General features: G+C 41.0%; 1 protein-coding gene across 1 annotated transcript in view; it reads right to left on the bottom strand.

Moving 5' to 3' along the window:
• Clic (chloride intracellular channel protein 5) overlaps positions 1-17461 on the bottom strand; it is a 121772-nt gene extending 104311 nt beyond the window's left edge. Inside the window, exon 1 of the mRNA XM_019042633.2 lies at positions 16928-17461. Within this exon, the coding sequence (XP_018898178.1) occupies positions 16928-16999 (72 nt within the window). The 5' untranslated portion in view covers positions 17000-17461. The remainder of the gene's footprint in view (positions 1-16927) is intronic.
• Positions 17462-17563: the final 102 nt, after the last annotated feature.

Raw genomic sequence — 17563 nt, 5'->3', positions numbered from 1 at the left:
ATACTCTAACCGGGGCGTGTCGCCGCACAGTGGATCGAGTCAATCAGAGAGGTCGGACATGAAATTTTATACTAGAACCTCAGAATTTTGGTATTTATTTCGTCACATTTTAAATTTCAAGGGGTGCTCCAAGTAGCAAATTTTACGAGGAACCAGTGGAACCACTTATAGAACCTCAAATTTATGTATAAACGGAGTTATACGCGTTTAAAGTTTCCAAATTTTGTCCGACCTCACCTATTGACTCGATCCACTGCGTGTCGAGTCAGCGGGCCGATTATTGAAACGGATGGACAAAGCGATAGACAAAGAAGACATAGGGAGTATGGAGCGATCCTATTGGTTGACATGGTTGGTTCTTATAGACTAAGGAAGAAAATGATGGACTAACTGTCGGGTCTTTAGTGGGTTGCCGTTAGGTAGTCCATTACCCACCTCCTATGTCCATTGCCACCACCTGCTTCCACCAATAGGATCCCTCCATATCTCTTTTGTCTTCTTTGTCTATGGCTTTGTCTATCAATTTCAATAATCAGCCCGCTGGTCTCAAAAATGCAGTGTCTCCGAGACCTTGACCGTGAGGTCGCCGGCGAAAATGTTGGCGAGGAAAGCAAAGAACAAAAATGACGTATATCCACGGAGTTCAGGCGGGTGTTACGCGGTTTCGGGTTAACGGGTCAGTGCTGCCACCGTGACGGAGCGGGAGGGCGAAAAAACTCCCGATTCCCTCGGATAACCGCGGCTCGTAATCGTCGAGTCACGGCGTTTTCCTTCGACGACACGTCACCTTCCAGGCAAAATATCACAAGCGCCATGCGACGTTTAAAAATTTCCGCCGCCATTTTATTTTTTTACAGAGAAATTGTTCAACGAAGCTGTCCAAAAATTTCACTGAATTTTCTTTGTGCTGCCGATAAAATTTAGTGAAATTTCCGAACAGATTCAACCAACAATTTCTCAGTAAAGAAATAAAATGGCGGCGGAAATTTTTAAACGTCGCATGGCGCTTGTGATACTTTGCCTGGAAGGTGACGAACAGTCGGTTCGGTCCTCACACGTTCCGTTCGTCAAAGACTGTCACGGTCGCAGTATCGACGGTCACACGGAGTTGGCTGTGAATTACGGTGCCAACTGTCTCAAATTATGTCGCTCGCCCGCGGCCGCCGTGCGATTGGGAGCAATTCGCCGCAGGAGTACACGCCTGGAAGCTCCTGACAGTTTTGTCGGCGTTTTCTGGGATTGTAGCGACGAGAATATATGGAGAGGATTTGAAATACCGGAGAAATAGGAGGGAATTATATTTGATTAGGAAACTTCAGGAGAATTTTGACATGGAGAGTCAGGAAAAATTTGGGGAATCCCGTGGTAATATGAAGATAGGTCATGGAGCTCTTAGTGCCCAAAAAGGTAGCCAGCCTATGAACTAAATTATCCACGATGATTTTCTATTACAATTGACCTGTCATAAGTAAAGAACGTTTTTGACGTAGTTTTTGCATAAACTGATTCAAACCTGGGAAAAGGCACTAATTAATAAACATTCTTGGCCAAATTAGGTTTGAAGATTCATAGCGGTATTTATCAAAGTGGAATTTTTCGTAGAAGGTTGGCTGACATTTGGACCCTAAGAGGTTTGTTTTGGCATAGGTGCAAAGTGTGGAATTGCCCTAAAATTATGGAGGCTGAATTTTTTTTTTTAAATTTTATTTTAACTCTTATGGAATCATGCAACTTTGGCTCTCATTCTAAAATAAACAAAATGACCTTTTCGCGAAAACACAGCGCGCGTTGCAGAAAATTGCGAAGGCCTGCAATTTGCATCCCTGCAGTTTTGGCATGTCCATTGCCCATGTTTCCCTCATACAAACAAGTATTCTAGCTATGCATCTTCACTTTAAACCAAAGAAAAAGTATCGATTATCGGGGTGTTCCCAACGAGCATCTTGATAATCGATTTATTTTTCTTTTCTGAACGGAAAAATATTGATAGTCGACGATTCACGCTTTGCCACGGCACCGGCTGATTCAAGCGAAGTCCGTCCAAGTAAACATCAATGAATCAGGTTGCGCGCCCGATGGGTATGCTAAAACACTCCGCCTTGTCAACACTCGTCACTTTGAGAGTGATGCTCAAGGCCCGAAAGGACACCTCCTCGCAATGCCGTGCTACGGAAAAACGCCGTAAGGAACTTGACAAATTGCCAAATTTCATTGGATACAATAAGAATTTTTGAGGCAACCTATGAACATTTTTCTTCCAATTTTTCATGGAATTTAATTTTCAACTTAATCATAAGTAGGTACAAGAAAATTCATTATGAGACATCCTTCGGAAAAATACGTTTTTATTTTGTCGTGGGGAAATGTGGCAACGTCCGAGTGTTCATGTGTTTTTCCTCAGCACTGCTGCACAACTTCCATGGTTGCCACAAAATTTAGAAAATGAAATTCCCTGACAATTCCCTGATTCCCCTGACGTTTTTGAGTGACATTCCCTGACAATTGAAAATATGCCAGATGATTCAAAAGACATAATTTGAAATGGTTTTCGGGCAAAATTTGTCGTTCAAAATCTCAAACCCGTTCTAAAAAGCAAATATCAGGGTTGCCACAGAATTTGGAAAATGAAATTCCCTGACATTTCCGTGAATTCCCTGACACATTTTAGTGAAATTCCCTGATAATTGCAGAAATGGTAAATGGCTAAGAAGGCATATTTGAAAATAGTTTTCAGGCAAAATTTGTAGTTCGAAACCTCAACCCCGTTTCAGAAAGCAAATACAGAAGATTTAACAAATTTTCCCTGACATTTCAGACATTTTCGTCATTTTCCCTGACATTTCCCGATTTTCCTTGACTGTGGCAACCCTGAAATATAGGTAAATTAACAATTTTTCCCTAACATTTTTATCAGTATGTCATTCTCCTGGCATTTCCTCATTTTCCCAGACTTTTCAAAATTCCCTGGCAATTCCCAGTTTTCCCTGACCGTGTCAACCCTGTTAAGTATGTAGCAAAAAATTTCATTATAGACTTCGCATATAATTAAAATCGAAAAGATACATTTGTATTTCAGGTATCAGGGAGAAATTCGGCGACGTGCGAATGTTGATGCGGGGTTTTTCCTGAGCGCGGCTGGACACCTCCGTTCGGCGACAGCTTTGACAATCGGTTTCCTTCGGCCCCGACTTGGGCCGCGCTTAATTAAATCAAAACACTCGGGCCCGACTCAAGAAGAGTGACTTTCCGAACACAATCGCTCGCAATTAAAGCCGCCACCGCTCCAGTGCTCAAGTGCTCGTCCGCTCGGTTCCTTCCCAGTGGCGAGGCGTGCTTTGCGATACATCGATTGATCTGACATTTGAAGCTATGCCAAAGGATCGATTAACAGGGTGTTCGTGGCAAACACCTTTACGGTCGATGCTTTACCATAGAGTCCCTTTATACTGAGAGTCAAGACAATTTGAATCCATTTCTGATTGGTTCCCGTATTTTAGGCCTCCACAGTGTCACAAACGGGAATAAAGATAACATTTTCACCAATTGCAAAGATTATAATCTGGAATGGACCAGGGAATTACGGGTTCGGCAAGGAACAAACGGAATGAGAGGAGGAACGGAGAAAGGCATTTGAGAATGGGCCGATCAAAGATTACGAAAAACGTTCAATTTCTGTAATCTTTATTCCCGTTTGTGACATCCATGAGCCGAATTGTCTTGACTCTCAGTATGAAGGGACTCTACTTTACCATAGCTTCAAATGGAAAAATAACGATAATCGATCATTCACTGATCCTTCCGCGTTTCGGAGTATCGCGCAACGGTCACAACCGAGCGGTGACGTCACCGATCGCCACGATGATAGAGAGGTGACATTACTGATTCCACGTTGGCTGATTCCGTGCCAACTTACCCGCACCCTTGACTTCTAGCAAGTAGACGGGTATCATTTTGCCTACAGGTGGAAGATTATTCAGAGTTGCGACTCAACTCGAAAATCAAAATTTCCTGACTTTTTTAAAGCAGAAATGGATCGCGTTTGGCGAAAAGGAACCAGCGCGATTACAATGTTTCCAAAACCGTGCAACTTCAACATGCTTTAAAAAGTCTAAAATTTTCGGAATGCGGCCCATCCTTTAAAGAAAATGCAAAATCCCCAATTTTAGGATTACCACCGAATCAAGAAAATGAAATCCCCTGACAAGTTTTGGTAAAATTCCCTGACAATTGAAGATGTACCAGATCCAGATGGTTAAAAAGACATGATTAGAAAAAGTTTTTAGGCACAATTTGTAGTTCGAAACGTCAAATCCATTCTAGTAAGCAAATAAAGGCGACTTCACAATTTTCCCCTGGCATTTCCAGATTATCCCTGACTCTTTAAAATTCCCTGACATTACCCGGTTTTCCCTGACTGTGGCAACCCAGCAATTTCCCATCAGAAAACTTCCGATACAACGCAAAAATGAGTGCAAAACTCAACCAGCAGTTCCAGCCTCATTGCATCACTTCATCGCTTGTGACAACGGGCAAGGCATACATTACTCGAAATTCAGTGTGAAACAGCTCTGTTGCAAATCCGATGATCCACTTCATTACCCGACATTTTTCTTTTTCTCAGGACAAAGACGCTAATTAGTGGCGAATCGTAATCAGCTGCGATGCGCTTTTAATTAAAGTCGCCCAATAAACAACGATGACAAGGCGCTTTTATGGAGGACGAGATAAACTTATGCCCCAGTAAACTCGCGCTGCAGATGCAATGTTTCATACGAGTCACTTCGTTTTGAATATGCGCCGAGCTGCTGCAGACATGGCATTACTCTAGGGTGCACGTTTAGTAAAATTCAACATTCCCCCGACTTTAACTTCATTTCCCTTGAATTTTTCCTGCCTGAATATTATAACTTAGGCCAAAATTCATTGATTTTCATTGGTTTTTGCAATCAAACCAACCAGATAAGTAAAACAAAACAAAAATCCAGACTACGAATCTGCCGAGTTCAATTAAATTCCCCCACCTCTGCACCGCTTTACTAGAAAAATTCCGTGACTTCCGCATTTTTAATATCATATTGAATTTGTTTCATTTAGATTTTGGTCATAATTTGTAGTAAAAAGTTACTTCTCACTTTTTCCCCAAGTCTCTACCAAAACTTAGATTTTCATACGGAGTTCAAAGGACATGTGTCGATTTTATTAGATCGTATTCGATACATCTAACAGGTGAGATTGTATCAATATCGATTGGTGCAACATGTAAACATAGCCTCAAAAGTCAATTTAGAAATCTGAGGGAATGGGTCTTTTGTGAAAGATTTTTTATTCTTTTGAATAGCAAATGACAATGAAAAGTGAAGTTGTAAGGAATTTTCTCCTTTTCAGCTTTTCCAACTTAAATCTTAAAATGTTTGTTTGGTTGTGCTCCATTGTTTTGAACCAAACGACACATCGAACCGATCGAATACGATCCATAATATTTTGGGTGATACCGTAGCGCAAAACATCTAACTTGGAATAAAATAGTCTCGAAATGGACGGAAAATCTTCTTAGTTTCCAACAAAGAACAGATTCTTCGACGAATTCCCCGATTTCCCTTGAGATTGTAAATGAATACCAGTGATGCAAAATTTCCTCAGGGCCTGTATAGGCACTATCAACGGGAAATGTTCGACAACACCGGAGAAGACATAAGCCCAATGGAATGTGTGTTTCGAAGACGTGCATACTCATAAGCAATTTACACGGGCAATCAAAGAGATAAACGAACGAAGACGTTGCTAAGCGGGCTAGAAAACAGGCACACTCAGAGCCGGACGCTTGGCAAGAAATTCAAACTTTTTTAGTGAACCGCGGCAACGTAGAGAGCTGCGAGGCCAAGCAAAAGACAAGAGTTTAACGAGGATAATTCCATTTTTCGATTAAAGAGCCACTTTGCCAGATTTTCGGCGCGATTACAGAGTCACACTGTATAGTTCGTTTTGGTCCGCGCAGTTCGGCGTGTGTCATATTGCGCCCTCTCCAGAATGAGTCACAATATACTTGGACGTATTTCTGTCAAACGGAACTATGTGCATTATGACGTGAGCCCTGTTATGCATATATTATTATGGGTCTCAGGGTTCATGTCTGAATGCAGATAGTTCCATTTGACAGAAATACGTCCACTTGTACTGTTCAAGCAGGAATTTCATGCTAAAAATGAGCCAATACCGCGAGTGCAAAACGTTCCTTGCCGCTGGCACTTTCTCGCAATCTGGCAAGATTGCCCCGCGGGAAAAATTTCGATTCCGCAGCGGGCTGATTGCTGAAACTGATGGACAAAGCTACAGTGTAAGAAGACAAAAGGAATATTGAGGGATCCTTTTGGTGGAAGCGAGTGGTTTCAATGGACAAATGACGTAAATAATAGACTAACTAAGGGCAACCCACGACAGACCGTATACTTAGTCCACCATTTACCCCCTTAGTCTATAGGAACCACCAACTTCAAACGATAGGATCACTTCATACTCCCTATGTCTTTTTTGTCTATTGCTTTGTCCATCAATTTCAACAATCAGCTGGTATCTTTCATCGGTATCTTTCCAACAAATTCGGTACCTCATTATCATAAAAAAATTCAGTACTTTTTCGGTACCATTCCGTTGATTGTTGATTTGAGTTCCCATTATTTAGTTATATTTCTTACCGCTTGTTTATTTTTAATTATTCTCTAAAAATTATCCATTTGATAAATACAATTCTAGCTTGAGCACACTTAGACTATGCGGTCAAAACTGCTATAGCGGCAAAGGAAAACCGACAAGGAAATCGTGGAGGTTACGTGTCGATATTAATCATCCATCGCATTGCTAAGGCGCAAGGATACATCTATTCGTACTCTTCGGAATGCGTGAGGTATCAGGCCTTATTGAAGGCGTTTCCGAAACTAGCTGGCCAATAAGTACTTTATACGTACTTTCTATAAAAATGATCCATCTGCTAATTACAATCCTAGCGTAACCACACTTAAAGTATGCGGTCAAAACTGTTATATCGACAAAGGAAAACCAACAAGGCCAGCGTGGAGGCTACTTCAATATATTAATCTTCCATCGCATTGCTACGGCGCAAGGATACAACTATTCGTACTCTCCGCGGAACGCGTGAGGTATCACGCCACAATTGAAGGCGTTTCCGAAACTACCAATTTTCCACGCCGGGATTCTCGTGTCTCATAAACAGGGTGTCTACTAAAACTGGCTGGCAAATATCAAGTACTATTACGGTACTTTTTCAGGACTTTTCCAAATAATTCAGTACACACCTAAAGTGACGAGATTCGAAGATTGTCGAAATTGACGCGCAAATCGCGGAAAATGACGCGGCCAAAGCATTCGAAGCTCATTGGTGGCCTGTTGCAGTGGCGTGGCGTGAATTGCGATATATTGATTGTTATGGCATTTAAACCTATGGAAAAGGATCGAAAACAGGGTGTTCGCAGGGAACAACATAATAGTCGATTCTTTACCATAATTTAAATGGCATAACAATCGATATATCGCAATACACGCCACGCCACCGGCCTGTTGATCAACTGGCTTTACAATCTCGATCCAGCGGGAAAATACTGCACTAAGAATCATTGCGCAACGGATCGCATATTTTCCGAGGTGTTTTAAAAAAACGCGTGTGGCATGAAGCAAAAAATTACGTAGCTTATAAGGACCTTCAAGCTTCAAGGTTCAATTATTCCTTTTCGAAAACACAAAGAAGGAGCAGAAATTTTGGAACACCGCACTACTGCCCTATTAAGGAAGAACACCGTATGAACCTTCAGGCGTTGCCAAATTATCTATGATGAAACACGAATTTCCTGATACGTAAGCTTATGAATATTTTTCTTTCAATTTTTTAGATAATTTTGTTTGCAATTTCACCCAAAGTTCCTGAGAATTTCAGGGAAATGTATTCATAAACTTCCTTAAAAATAAACATTTCAGTGAAGAATTGGTAACTCTCGAATGTCCATACCATACGGCGTTTTTCTTTGGCACGGGAGTGTAGCCATTGTTAAGGTAGAACGCCGTATAAACCTTCTGAAGTTGCCAAATTTCCTATGGTAAATCACGAATTTCTGGGAAAATTTGTCAGTGCTTTTTGTCCAATTTTTCAGATAATTTTTCTCGCAATGGGCCTGTTGCATGCAAGAGATACAGCCGTGCGAATAGACTTTTTAGAGGTTAAATGACACGAAAATTACGATGGTCACATTTAAAAAGTCTGAAATACACTCCTTACTGCGCAATTTGCGTTGTTAGGAACGCGCTTTTTCAAATTTCCCGCGTCTGGGGGCAGTTTTCTAACGGAAAAAATTAACGGAAACTCGCGGCTATTTCCGGTCAACTAAAACTGACAACATAACCTAAAAATCGGAGCTCGTGATATCGTGAAATGAAATGTAGAAGAATTGCGTTGGATATTTAAAAGTTAATCGATTTGGTTACCTCATAAAGCGTATATGGACCACTGTAAGAGATCACGTCGGATTTGTAAACAAACTGAAGGAAAAAATAACAACAACAACAACGACTCGGCATCCGGAAATCACCGAGCCCGCCGTTTGCTCGTTTCCGGTGATTAGAAAACTGCCCCCAGACGCGGGAAATTTGAAAAAGCGCGTTCCTAGCAACGCAAATTGCGCAGTAAGGAGTGTATTTCAGACTTTTTTAATGTGACCATCGTAATTTTCGTGTCATTTAACCTCTAAAAAGTCTATTCGCGCGGCTGTATCTCTTGCATGCAACAGGCCCATTTCACCTAAAGTTCCTGAGAATTGCATGGAAAAATATTCATAGCTTTCCTCAAAAATACACGTTTTATCGGAGGAAATTTGACAACTCTCGAATGTTGATAAGGCGTTCTTCTTTAGCACGGGAGTGTAGGCATGGATATGCGACTCGCGGGCGAGGAACGACGACTTGGCATCTTGGACGGAGACAATTGGGCAAGACGCGAGTCGTTAATGACGCGATACGTGAGCATTCCATTAACAAGCAACGAGCTCCGATCATCCGCGTATTAAAGAAGCGGAATGACACCGGCTCCGGGAAACGTCCCGCATCCAACACCTCCGACGAGTCCCCTCAAAATTAGAGTACCTATATTGAGAGAGTATGGCCACTGGGCCCCATGGAGAGGCTTAGGACCCAAAAATGGCGGTGCTTTGTTTTGGTTTTTGTAGATGGGAGGGGGGTCATTGCGAACTTTTGACGGTTATCACCAGCCGCACTTGCTGCCAACCTTACTATATTCTAAGATAATTTTTCTCAAAAATTGCACACGATTAGCCTTAAAAATATGTAAAGATGTCGCAATAGTGCATTTGAGTAAATTTCTCGTTACGATAAGCAAAGAAAACTACATTTTGAGTCATTTTGTATTACATTAATTTATGGCGTCCGCCATTTTTGGGTCCTAAGGGCTCCATTCAGCCTGAGATGGCTGAGCCAATCAGAGGTGGTAACCCCAGTGGCCATACTCTCTCAATATAGGTACTCTACTCAAAATCAGCGCCGCCGTCGCCGTCCGTGAAAAACCATCATCAAATCCATCGCTTTTAACGGAGAAAAATGAACTCGCATCGAGCCGAACCTGATAACTGCCAAGCTAAGGAAAAACGCCGTATGAACCTTAAGGCGTTGCCAAATTTCCTTTGATAAAACACGGATTTCCTGGTAAACTTATAAATATTTTCCTTCCGACTTTTCGGGTAATTTTGTTCGTAATTTCATCTAAAGTTCCTGAAAATTTCAAGGAAAAATATTTATAACTTTCCTCAAAAATTATCACTTTATCGAAGTAAATTTGGCAACTCTCGAATGGTCATACGGCGTTCTTCCTTAGCACGGCAGTGTACCTAGGCACATGAAAGTTTACGTCTTGCACGTGGCGCTGCGCCGGAGCAGATAACTCGACTTTATAAAGCAGAAGTGATCTATCTCGCACTCTCAATCAGATCGGGCATTTTATAAAATGCCTCAGTAGACAGACACATCAAGACCTACCAAGTTTCCACTCGCACGTTTTTTATGCAGATCTCACGGACTCTCAAAAGACAAAAATTTATCCAAAAACCAATTTTTCAAAACAAAGATAAGGCTAAATTTCCCGCATCATTTTTTGGCGATAAAAGTGAGAATAATCTGTATTAAATGAGGTAGGTTACCGATTAACTTTGCAATGAATGTGTAATCGGTGCTAATGACTCAGAAAACAATCGTGAACTGAGTAGAAATGAAATCCAAGAGATTTTATCTATTTACTTGGAAAAGTCTCTAGAACTCTTATCAAAATGTGCACCAATTTCGTATTTCCGTCAGCTTTTGGAGATACAGCTTCGGCTGATGTCGGTCGGTGGATTTCGTTCAAACTCTCCGTTCAACTTTCGCCGATTGGATGGAAAGTTGAACGACAAGTTGAATGTGACGTCTCCTTCAATTTTTCGTCACATTATCGTTTTCTCGCATCAGTATCACACTATCCAACTTTTCATTCTACAAGTTGCATTCAAGATTTGAATGCAAAAGTTTGATAGTGCGAATTGGGCATGACACATTTTCATGCAAATTTTCTGTGGATTTTTCCAGCGGTGTTGTAACAACATGAGGAATTATACAAGATTTTCATCTCAGAATCGCAGGTAGGCTATTCCTGATTCCGCAGGATTTTTGCAGTTCAACTGCGCCGACAAGAAATATGGTTTCCTTTTTCGCCGCGATCCATAGATGGCGTTATTATCGCCACCCCTTGGATACTCCGGCGTGAAGGATGTTCTATTACGGTGGCTGTCACAAATAGAATGGTCAGCAGATCACTTATCGTTGACATTTAACCGGCTCTAATGTTGAGCGTATTCAGTGGATCGAATGCAAGTTTTGAGGTCACAGAACGTATTAGCATGCGTTTTTGGCATGATTTTGCAAGTTATTATGTCAGCAGATCTTCGCACACTCTGCGGTTTCTACCTCTGAATATCCTATGCATTGTGATGCACGATAATCAATCGGGAATGTAAAGAGGAGAGAATAAGGAAAGTTGAAGAACTGGGAAATACTCAGATAAAGTCAACAAGACAACCTCATGTTCAAATCCCTCGAATCCCATTTTTCGCGATTATCATGACTCTTTCACCTTCGCGTAGATCTGCAACTTTTGATTCAGCGTAGCGCCACCACTTCCAAAAATAGCAGATTTTAACTATAATTACTTTTTAAGAGTACTCTTTGATAACACTCAAGTTCTTTTTTTGAAAGACCGAAATATCTGTCACTAGACCAATCTTTAAGAAATGATCTTACATTAACCAATCTCTAAAACTTTAAAATAAGTACAAGAGTAAGTACAAATCGTTCCAATAATTTTAAACCAATTTCCACATAGCTGTCGATGAAGGTAAATGGTCGCTTAAAAACAATACTCATGGCTTGCATTGATACACTTCGTGAAAGTTTTGAAAGATGATTTTTGAAACGAACGTTTTTCATTGATTGATTGATCTAGAGACTGACAATTCGATATGAATTTTCGAAATGATTCCCAATAGTGTTTTCTTAAACCTATGGATCGAATCCACGAATGCATCATTGCGCCTGAGCCTAGAGAAACTATTTACGCGGGAGAGTATTGTCATCTTAATTCTTCTACTCCAGAAATTGTGCCGTTACAGGGTGTCTACTAAAACAGGTGGTCAAAAATAAGTACATTTACGGTACTTTTTCAGTACTTTCTCGAGAAATTCAGTACCTACTCCGACAGAAAAATTCCGCACTTTTTCAGTATCTCTGTTCACGCAATTAGAAAAATGTCAAACATTGGAAATTGCGACAAAAAAATTAAAACAAAGTCCGGACCTTTTTGCGGAATTTCCGCACTTTTTCAGTACTTCCGGACCGCCCTTAAGTAATTAGTACTATTTCCGGAAATTCCGGACTTGTAGAAACCCTGTGACGCTATCTTATTGGTGGCTAAGTGCTAGAATTTCATGGTTGTCCCTCGCCTCCTCTAGCCCAATGTAAGCAAACGAGATAGCGATAGTTCTAGACGTGATAGAAATTTTCTTACATCCAACTTCTAAACGGAGTTCTGATCAAACTTTGATGGGTATTTTTGCCGTAAATTACCCTTTTAGTGAGATCAACATTCATTTTTAGACCCGTAATATAAATTCCTCTTAATCGGGTTTCTTAAGATTGAGCCAGGGGAGCTCCATGGAAAGACTAAAACAGAGGTGTCAATATTCCGCACCGTAAAAAAAAACTCCAGCTGTGGCAGCCGCACATACGGGCTATGAAGACATACCGTCCGCGATACGGGCTCAGAGACCAAGAGTTCCGGGTGTAGCATCCGGGGCGGTCGAAGTTACAGCTCCAACACCCGGAACTTTCGGCCTCTGCGCCCGGAACGAGCGGTATGTCCATACAGCCGGTTTTTTCAGTGCGTAAACTCTGCCTAAGCCAAGGCAAACCTTCCTTGAGACCCTCTTCCGCATGAGGAATCCTCGAAAAAAATCTAGCCGCGTCACTGAGAGGAGGAGGAGGAGGAAGGGGCGGGGCTCAACCCCCCAAAAATGCATGACGTCACACCACACCCGCACGCCCCTTTACCTCGTTCCGGAATTCCGTGCGGACCCAGTGACCCGGGGGCTGAGTTCGCCCTTGAAATTTCATGTGAAATTTCATGTGAAATTTCACGTGAAATTTCAGTGAAATTTCAAAAGGCCTCATAAATTTCAATTTTTTTGAAAAATTGATTTATTTGCCCCTTAATTCCTTTTCTTCACTGATGTTCCTAAATTTAATAATAATACATTGTCTTACTGTTCCTCACGCCTGTTTTTTCTTTCTTTCCGAGTAGCTAGTCTTGTTACTCTCCTATCAATAATATGGCATCGTAAAACAATTGTGTCCCTCAAAAAATAGTCATGATTGTGCTATTCCTTTCAGTAGGTAAAATTCTTCTCTAAGATTAGAATAAATAGTATGTACCTAAGTACCTTTCTTTTCTATTGCTCTAAACTTTATTTGCATTTAAATGATAAATTTCAAGAATTATAGATGAAGAGCCCAGTACTCAGTGCATTGTATGTAACGTTGGAGTACATATCTCTGCTGTTTTTTATTTTTTTGGTTTTTTTTTATTTTATTTATTTTATTTTTTTTTTACTGAAAATCATTTTCTTCGCAGTGAATACATGAAGTTTAGAGCCAAAAGAATACGAACAACGAAAAGTAAAGGTAGGAATTTTATGATCATTTTGTCTTAGTTGACCGGCAAAAATCTACAGTACCAAAAATCTATGGCACGACTGCGGACGAAACAAACAACGACGGTTGAATCATTTCGATTTTAGCCGCCATTTTGTTGCGTGCCGGCAATACGGCACGAGACACGACTCCCTAATACCAGAGACAAGAGACCCTCCACTGGCCTCTTAGCGACAGGTGGAAGCTTTTACTTTCGGGGTTTCAACAATTCCTTATGGACAATTATTAGCGAGCAACAGTCATCACCCTATTTTCGGCTGTTGACTTACCTACATGGTCGATGATGAGCTTCGGATGACGTCATGAGCCAAACAACTTTCCCAAACGACGGCCATTTTCGGCTTGTTTGCAAAACGAAACTGCCAACACGTTGTTAAACATCAACCATGTAGGTAAGTCAACAGTAGAATGCTGAAGTCCCGAAAGTAAAAGCTTCCACCACGGCCAAGATACTAATGGAGGGTCTCTTGTCTCTGCCTAATACTCCCTATGAATATTCGTCTTGTTATGGCAAGCAGTCGGGCAGAAAAAATTACTGGAATCAAAAAATTACTGAAAATCAAGCTTAGATTTTAATTTTTCACGGTTTCATTGAAATTTCATGAAATTTCAAGTGAAATTTCAAGTGAAATTTCAAATACCTTATTTTTCATGAAATTTTCCATCTCAGCCCGGGGGTATCATTAACAGGAAAAAACAGGGGACCCAAACTTTCTTATTACACTACCTACCGGGAACAGCAGCTCTGCCGTGCTAGGGAAAAACGCCGTATGAACCTTCAAGCGTTGCCAAATATCCTTCGATAAATCACGAATTTCCCGGTGAACATATGACTATTTTTCTTCCAGTTTTTCATGTAATTTTGTTCGCAATTTCACAAAAAGTTCCTAAAAATTTCAAGATAATAGATTCATGACTTGCCTCGAATACAAGCATTTTATCGAAGGGAATTCGGCAACTCTCGAATGTTCATACGGCATTGTTCCTCAGCACGGCAGAGCTGGACACACTGCATCGTGCGGGTTTTGGGTGGAGTTGTTGATTGTGATAATTGTAGCGCACCCGAAGGGGGGGGGGGGGGGGGGGGGGGTGGGTCTTCGGCGTGCGAGTGGCCGCGAGGCGAAGCGCCCAGCGCGGGCGACCGGGACAAATAGTTTCACGTTTGAGTGGGTTTCTATTTGCTCTCATCTTCGCGGAGATTACCTCCGACGGCGGCGCCGATAGCTTTTGATCGCGGTCGGCCTCAACGCCGCACGCTAGATCCAGCCAATAGGAGAGGTCGGACAAAATTTGGTAACTTTAAAAGCTTGTAACTCCTTTCATACAAAACTTAGAGGTTCTGAAAGTGGTTCCATTGGATTCTTTGGGAAATATTCTTCTGAGAGCACTCCTTGATATTTAAAATAAGACGAAATGAACATCAAAATTTGCAGTTCTGGTCAAAAATTTAATGTCCGACCTTTCCGATTGACTCGATGCACTGTGCGTCGGGCGCATTGCGTCACAACAATGCATGGTTGCATTCCGTCTCTACGCAAAGAACTCCGAGCTGGGGCGACGGTTCTTCGTGACGGACTGGAGTACTAAACTTTGAATAACCTCCGAGGAAAACTGCCCCAAGTGTCGCAGTGTTGCTCTTGCATGCCACGAGGATTTGCGATTTAAATGCTTCTGTCTACGTGAACTTTCGCTGGAAACACGATGTTGCCACTGGTTTTCTCTGAGACGACATTCCAAGCTCGAAAAAAGCTCTTAAAGTTTAGAGGGTTGGTTCAAATAACTTTTCATTTTTCAAAGACTTTGTGTCTTTACCCTACTTAGAACCTGGAAGAGAACCTATGTTTAAGGAAAATAAAGTTTCAAATGTCGTTCATGACCTTCCTTTATTGATAGAACTCACTAAGCTTCTGTAAATTCATGATAAATTAAAAGAAAATCGCCGTCAGAAGTTGAGTTTTCCAAAGATTTAGCACTTTTGTAAGGTCTAGGTACAGTAAAAACAAAATTAATTGTTTTAGTCCTTAAAGTGGACCATACAAAAAATGCAAAATCTATAGAGGTGAACTCAACTTTCGACGGCGATGTTTTTTATAAATAATTGTCATGAAAAAAGTAGTCTAGTGAGTTCTGAAAGTAAAAACTTCTTATGAAAATTTAAAACTTTCTTTTCCTTGAATTTAGATTCTCTTTCAGGGTCTGCGGTAAGGACAAAAAGTCTGAGGAAAGTGAAAAGTTATTTGAACCAACCCGAGACCATAATGCGAGGAATTCTCTACACTGTGAGAGATCTCACCTCTGAATCCTGTCAAACTCTCCATGCAGAGATGGATCCAGCAATTTGGAAACACCAAATTTCCTCCAAAACCTATACTAAATAATCGGTTCTTATCAGAGCACCTGTCCCCCCTCCCTAAGAGTTGATACTTTCCCATAGGTTAAGTGGAGAAAATCCAGTATTGCCAAATTGCTGGATCCGCCAATGCCAAGCACGAATGAAGAGCGAATACATTACGATGATGAAACTGCAAGATGCGTACTCGGGTTGCAGTGTTTTAAAATTCCCCCTCCTATTTTATGATTAAAAAGAGTCTGAACCAACATTGGGTATACCTTGAAATTTTCACAGAGTACTCTTTACACAGAGTAAAAATCATTAAAGTTTTCAAAAAATGACGTTTAAAAATTTACCATGCACTTAGAAAAAGAATGCCAGGAAGCAGACTGAGCTTTCGGCAAGTGTATTGAGTAGCAGTGAATTTTTTTTATTTTTATTTTGTAATCAACTTGGGATAAATAAATAAATGTAAATAAATAAACGTAATTCTTCCAAAAGTAAGTATGCAACATTGCAAAGCTTAGATGATGGGTTGATAAGCTGATTCTGCTTAATACTTGACAACTCATCCTACCATCTGGAGGATTCTACTCCCTGACAGCTATGAATCCCCATTTCCTAAGTGTATCTTAAGCCTTGCATTGAAGCCTAGTTACACCTCATGAAAGGCACCAGAGATCGCACTTCAAAAAAGTTTTGAGGTGAATAACATGTGAGCACAATTAGTCGTAATGTACTGGAGCGCCGATGAAGTTACTTTTTGAGATCGGCTTGTCCAGCGCTTCTGAGATTAGTGCGCCGCAACTAGAGATGCTGTATGCGCAGGGTCCCAGCTCCAACTCCGCTTACTGTATACAGGTATAAAATCTATTTAGTGAAAGCCGGGAGTTTTGTACTTAGTTAAATTTGTTTGATCATATCGTCAACGTAATTAGCCAAAATTCGTCGAATTAATAATAAACTTGAAATAATGATTCCCAAAAAACCACTCACAGCCAGCGATTCTCCCATGAGCCGCGCCATGATAAAAAGTGTCCACACTTGGTTCGCACTTTCCAGCAAACAAGGGGCTCAGAATGGCCCATTCATGGGTTGATTTCATTATCACTCTAGTGCATGACGACTTGATTGTACTCTGTAGTAAAAAACGGGTAGATTTTGGCAAAACAAAAGTTGGAGTGCGCGGTGGAAATTTAATGGGAGATAGGTTATGTTATGAACGATGTTCATCAAGTGAATTGAAGGCAACAGTGATAGTGTCAAAGTGTAACTGGGAAATTTTACCTTGATGATAAGCTCAATTTCAGGAACATCCTGTCCGTTCCCGGTTCCGTTTTCGTTGATTTCTTCAGACATCTTGTGAATAAATCAACACACTGAAAGTATTCCAAAATCACAGGTGAGAATCACAACAATCAGTGAAGCACTCGGTGGCCACTAAAAAGTGCCGAAACTCACGTGTCACTGGGAGAGAGAACGGAGATGGATCAAAAGTAAACTTTCACAAAGGTAATATTCTGTCAACGCGGATTGACAGAACCACGGCACTGAACAAAACGTTTCGAGAATATTGAGATAGCAAACAGAACAGTGATCACTTCAAACTTGTTGCCATTCTATGCCGCACGGAGGATACACTCGGTAAACAATGATCCAGCAAATTAAAAACTAAAAGAAGGGATCGAAGTTGCACAGCACAATATCACGCAAGAATTCTAATCCTGCCGAATAAAAGTCCGTATGCACTGGAACGACATGAACGAAACGCCAAACTGGTCAAAAGCAAACGCAAACGAATGAACGAACTCGTAACGAAAATGGAACTGTTGGACGTAGTTGCCAGACTGTAACAAAAACTCAATTTGTTTCATATTTTTATACAAGTGCTGCTATCTGACTGCATAAGTTTTAACTACCGCA

This window comes from Bemisia tabaci, chromosome 4 (genome assembly GCF_918797505.1).
Source record: "Bemisia tabaci chromosome 4, PGI_BMITA_v3".
NCBI lineage: Eukaryota > Metazoa > Arthropoda > Insecta > Hemiptera > Aleyrodidae > Bemisia > Bemisia tabaci.
The sequence above is the reverse complement of the archived record's forward strand: the minus strand, read 5'-3'. Positions and strand labels throughout refer to the sequence as shown.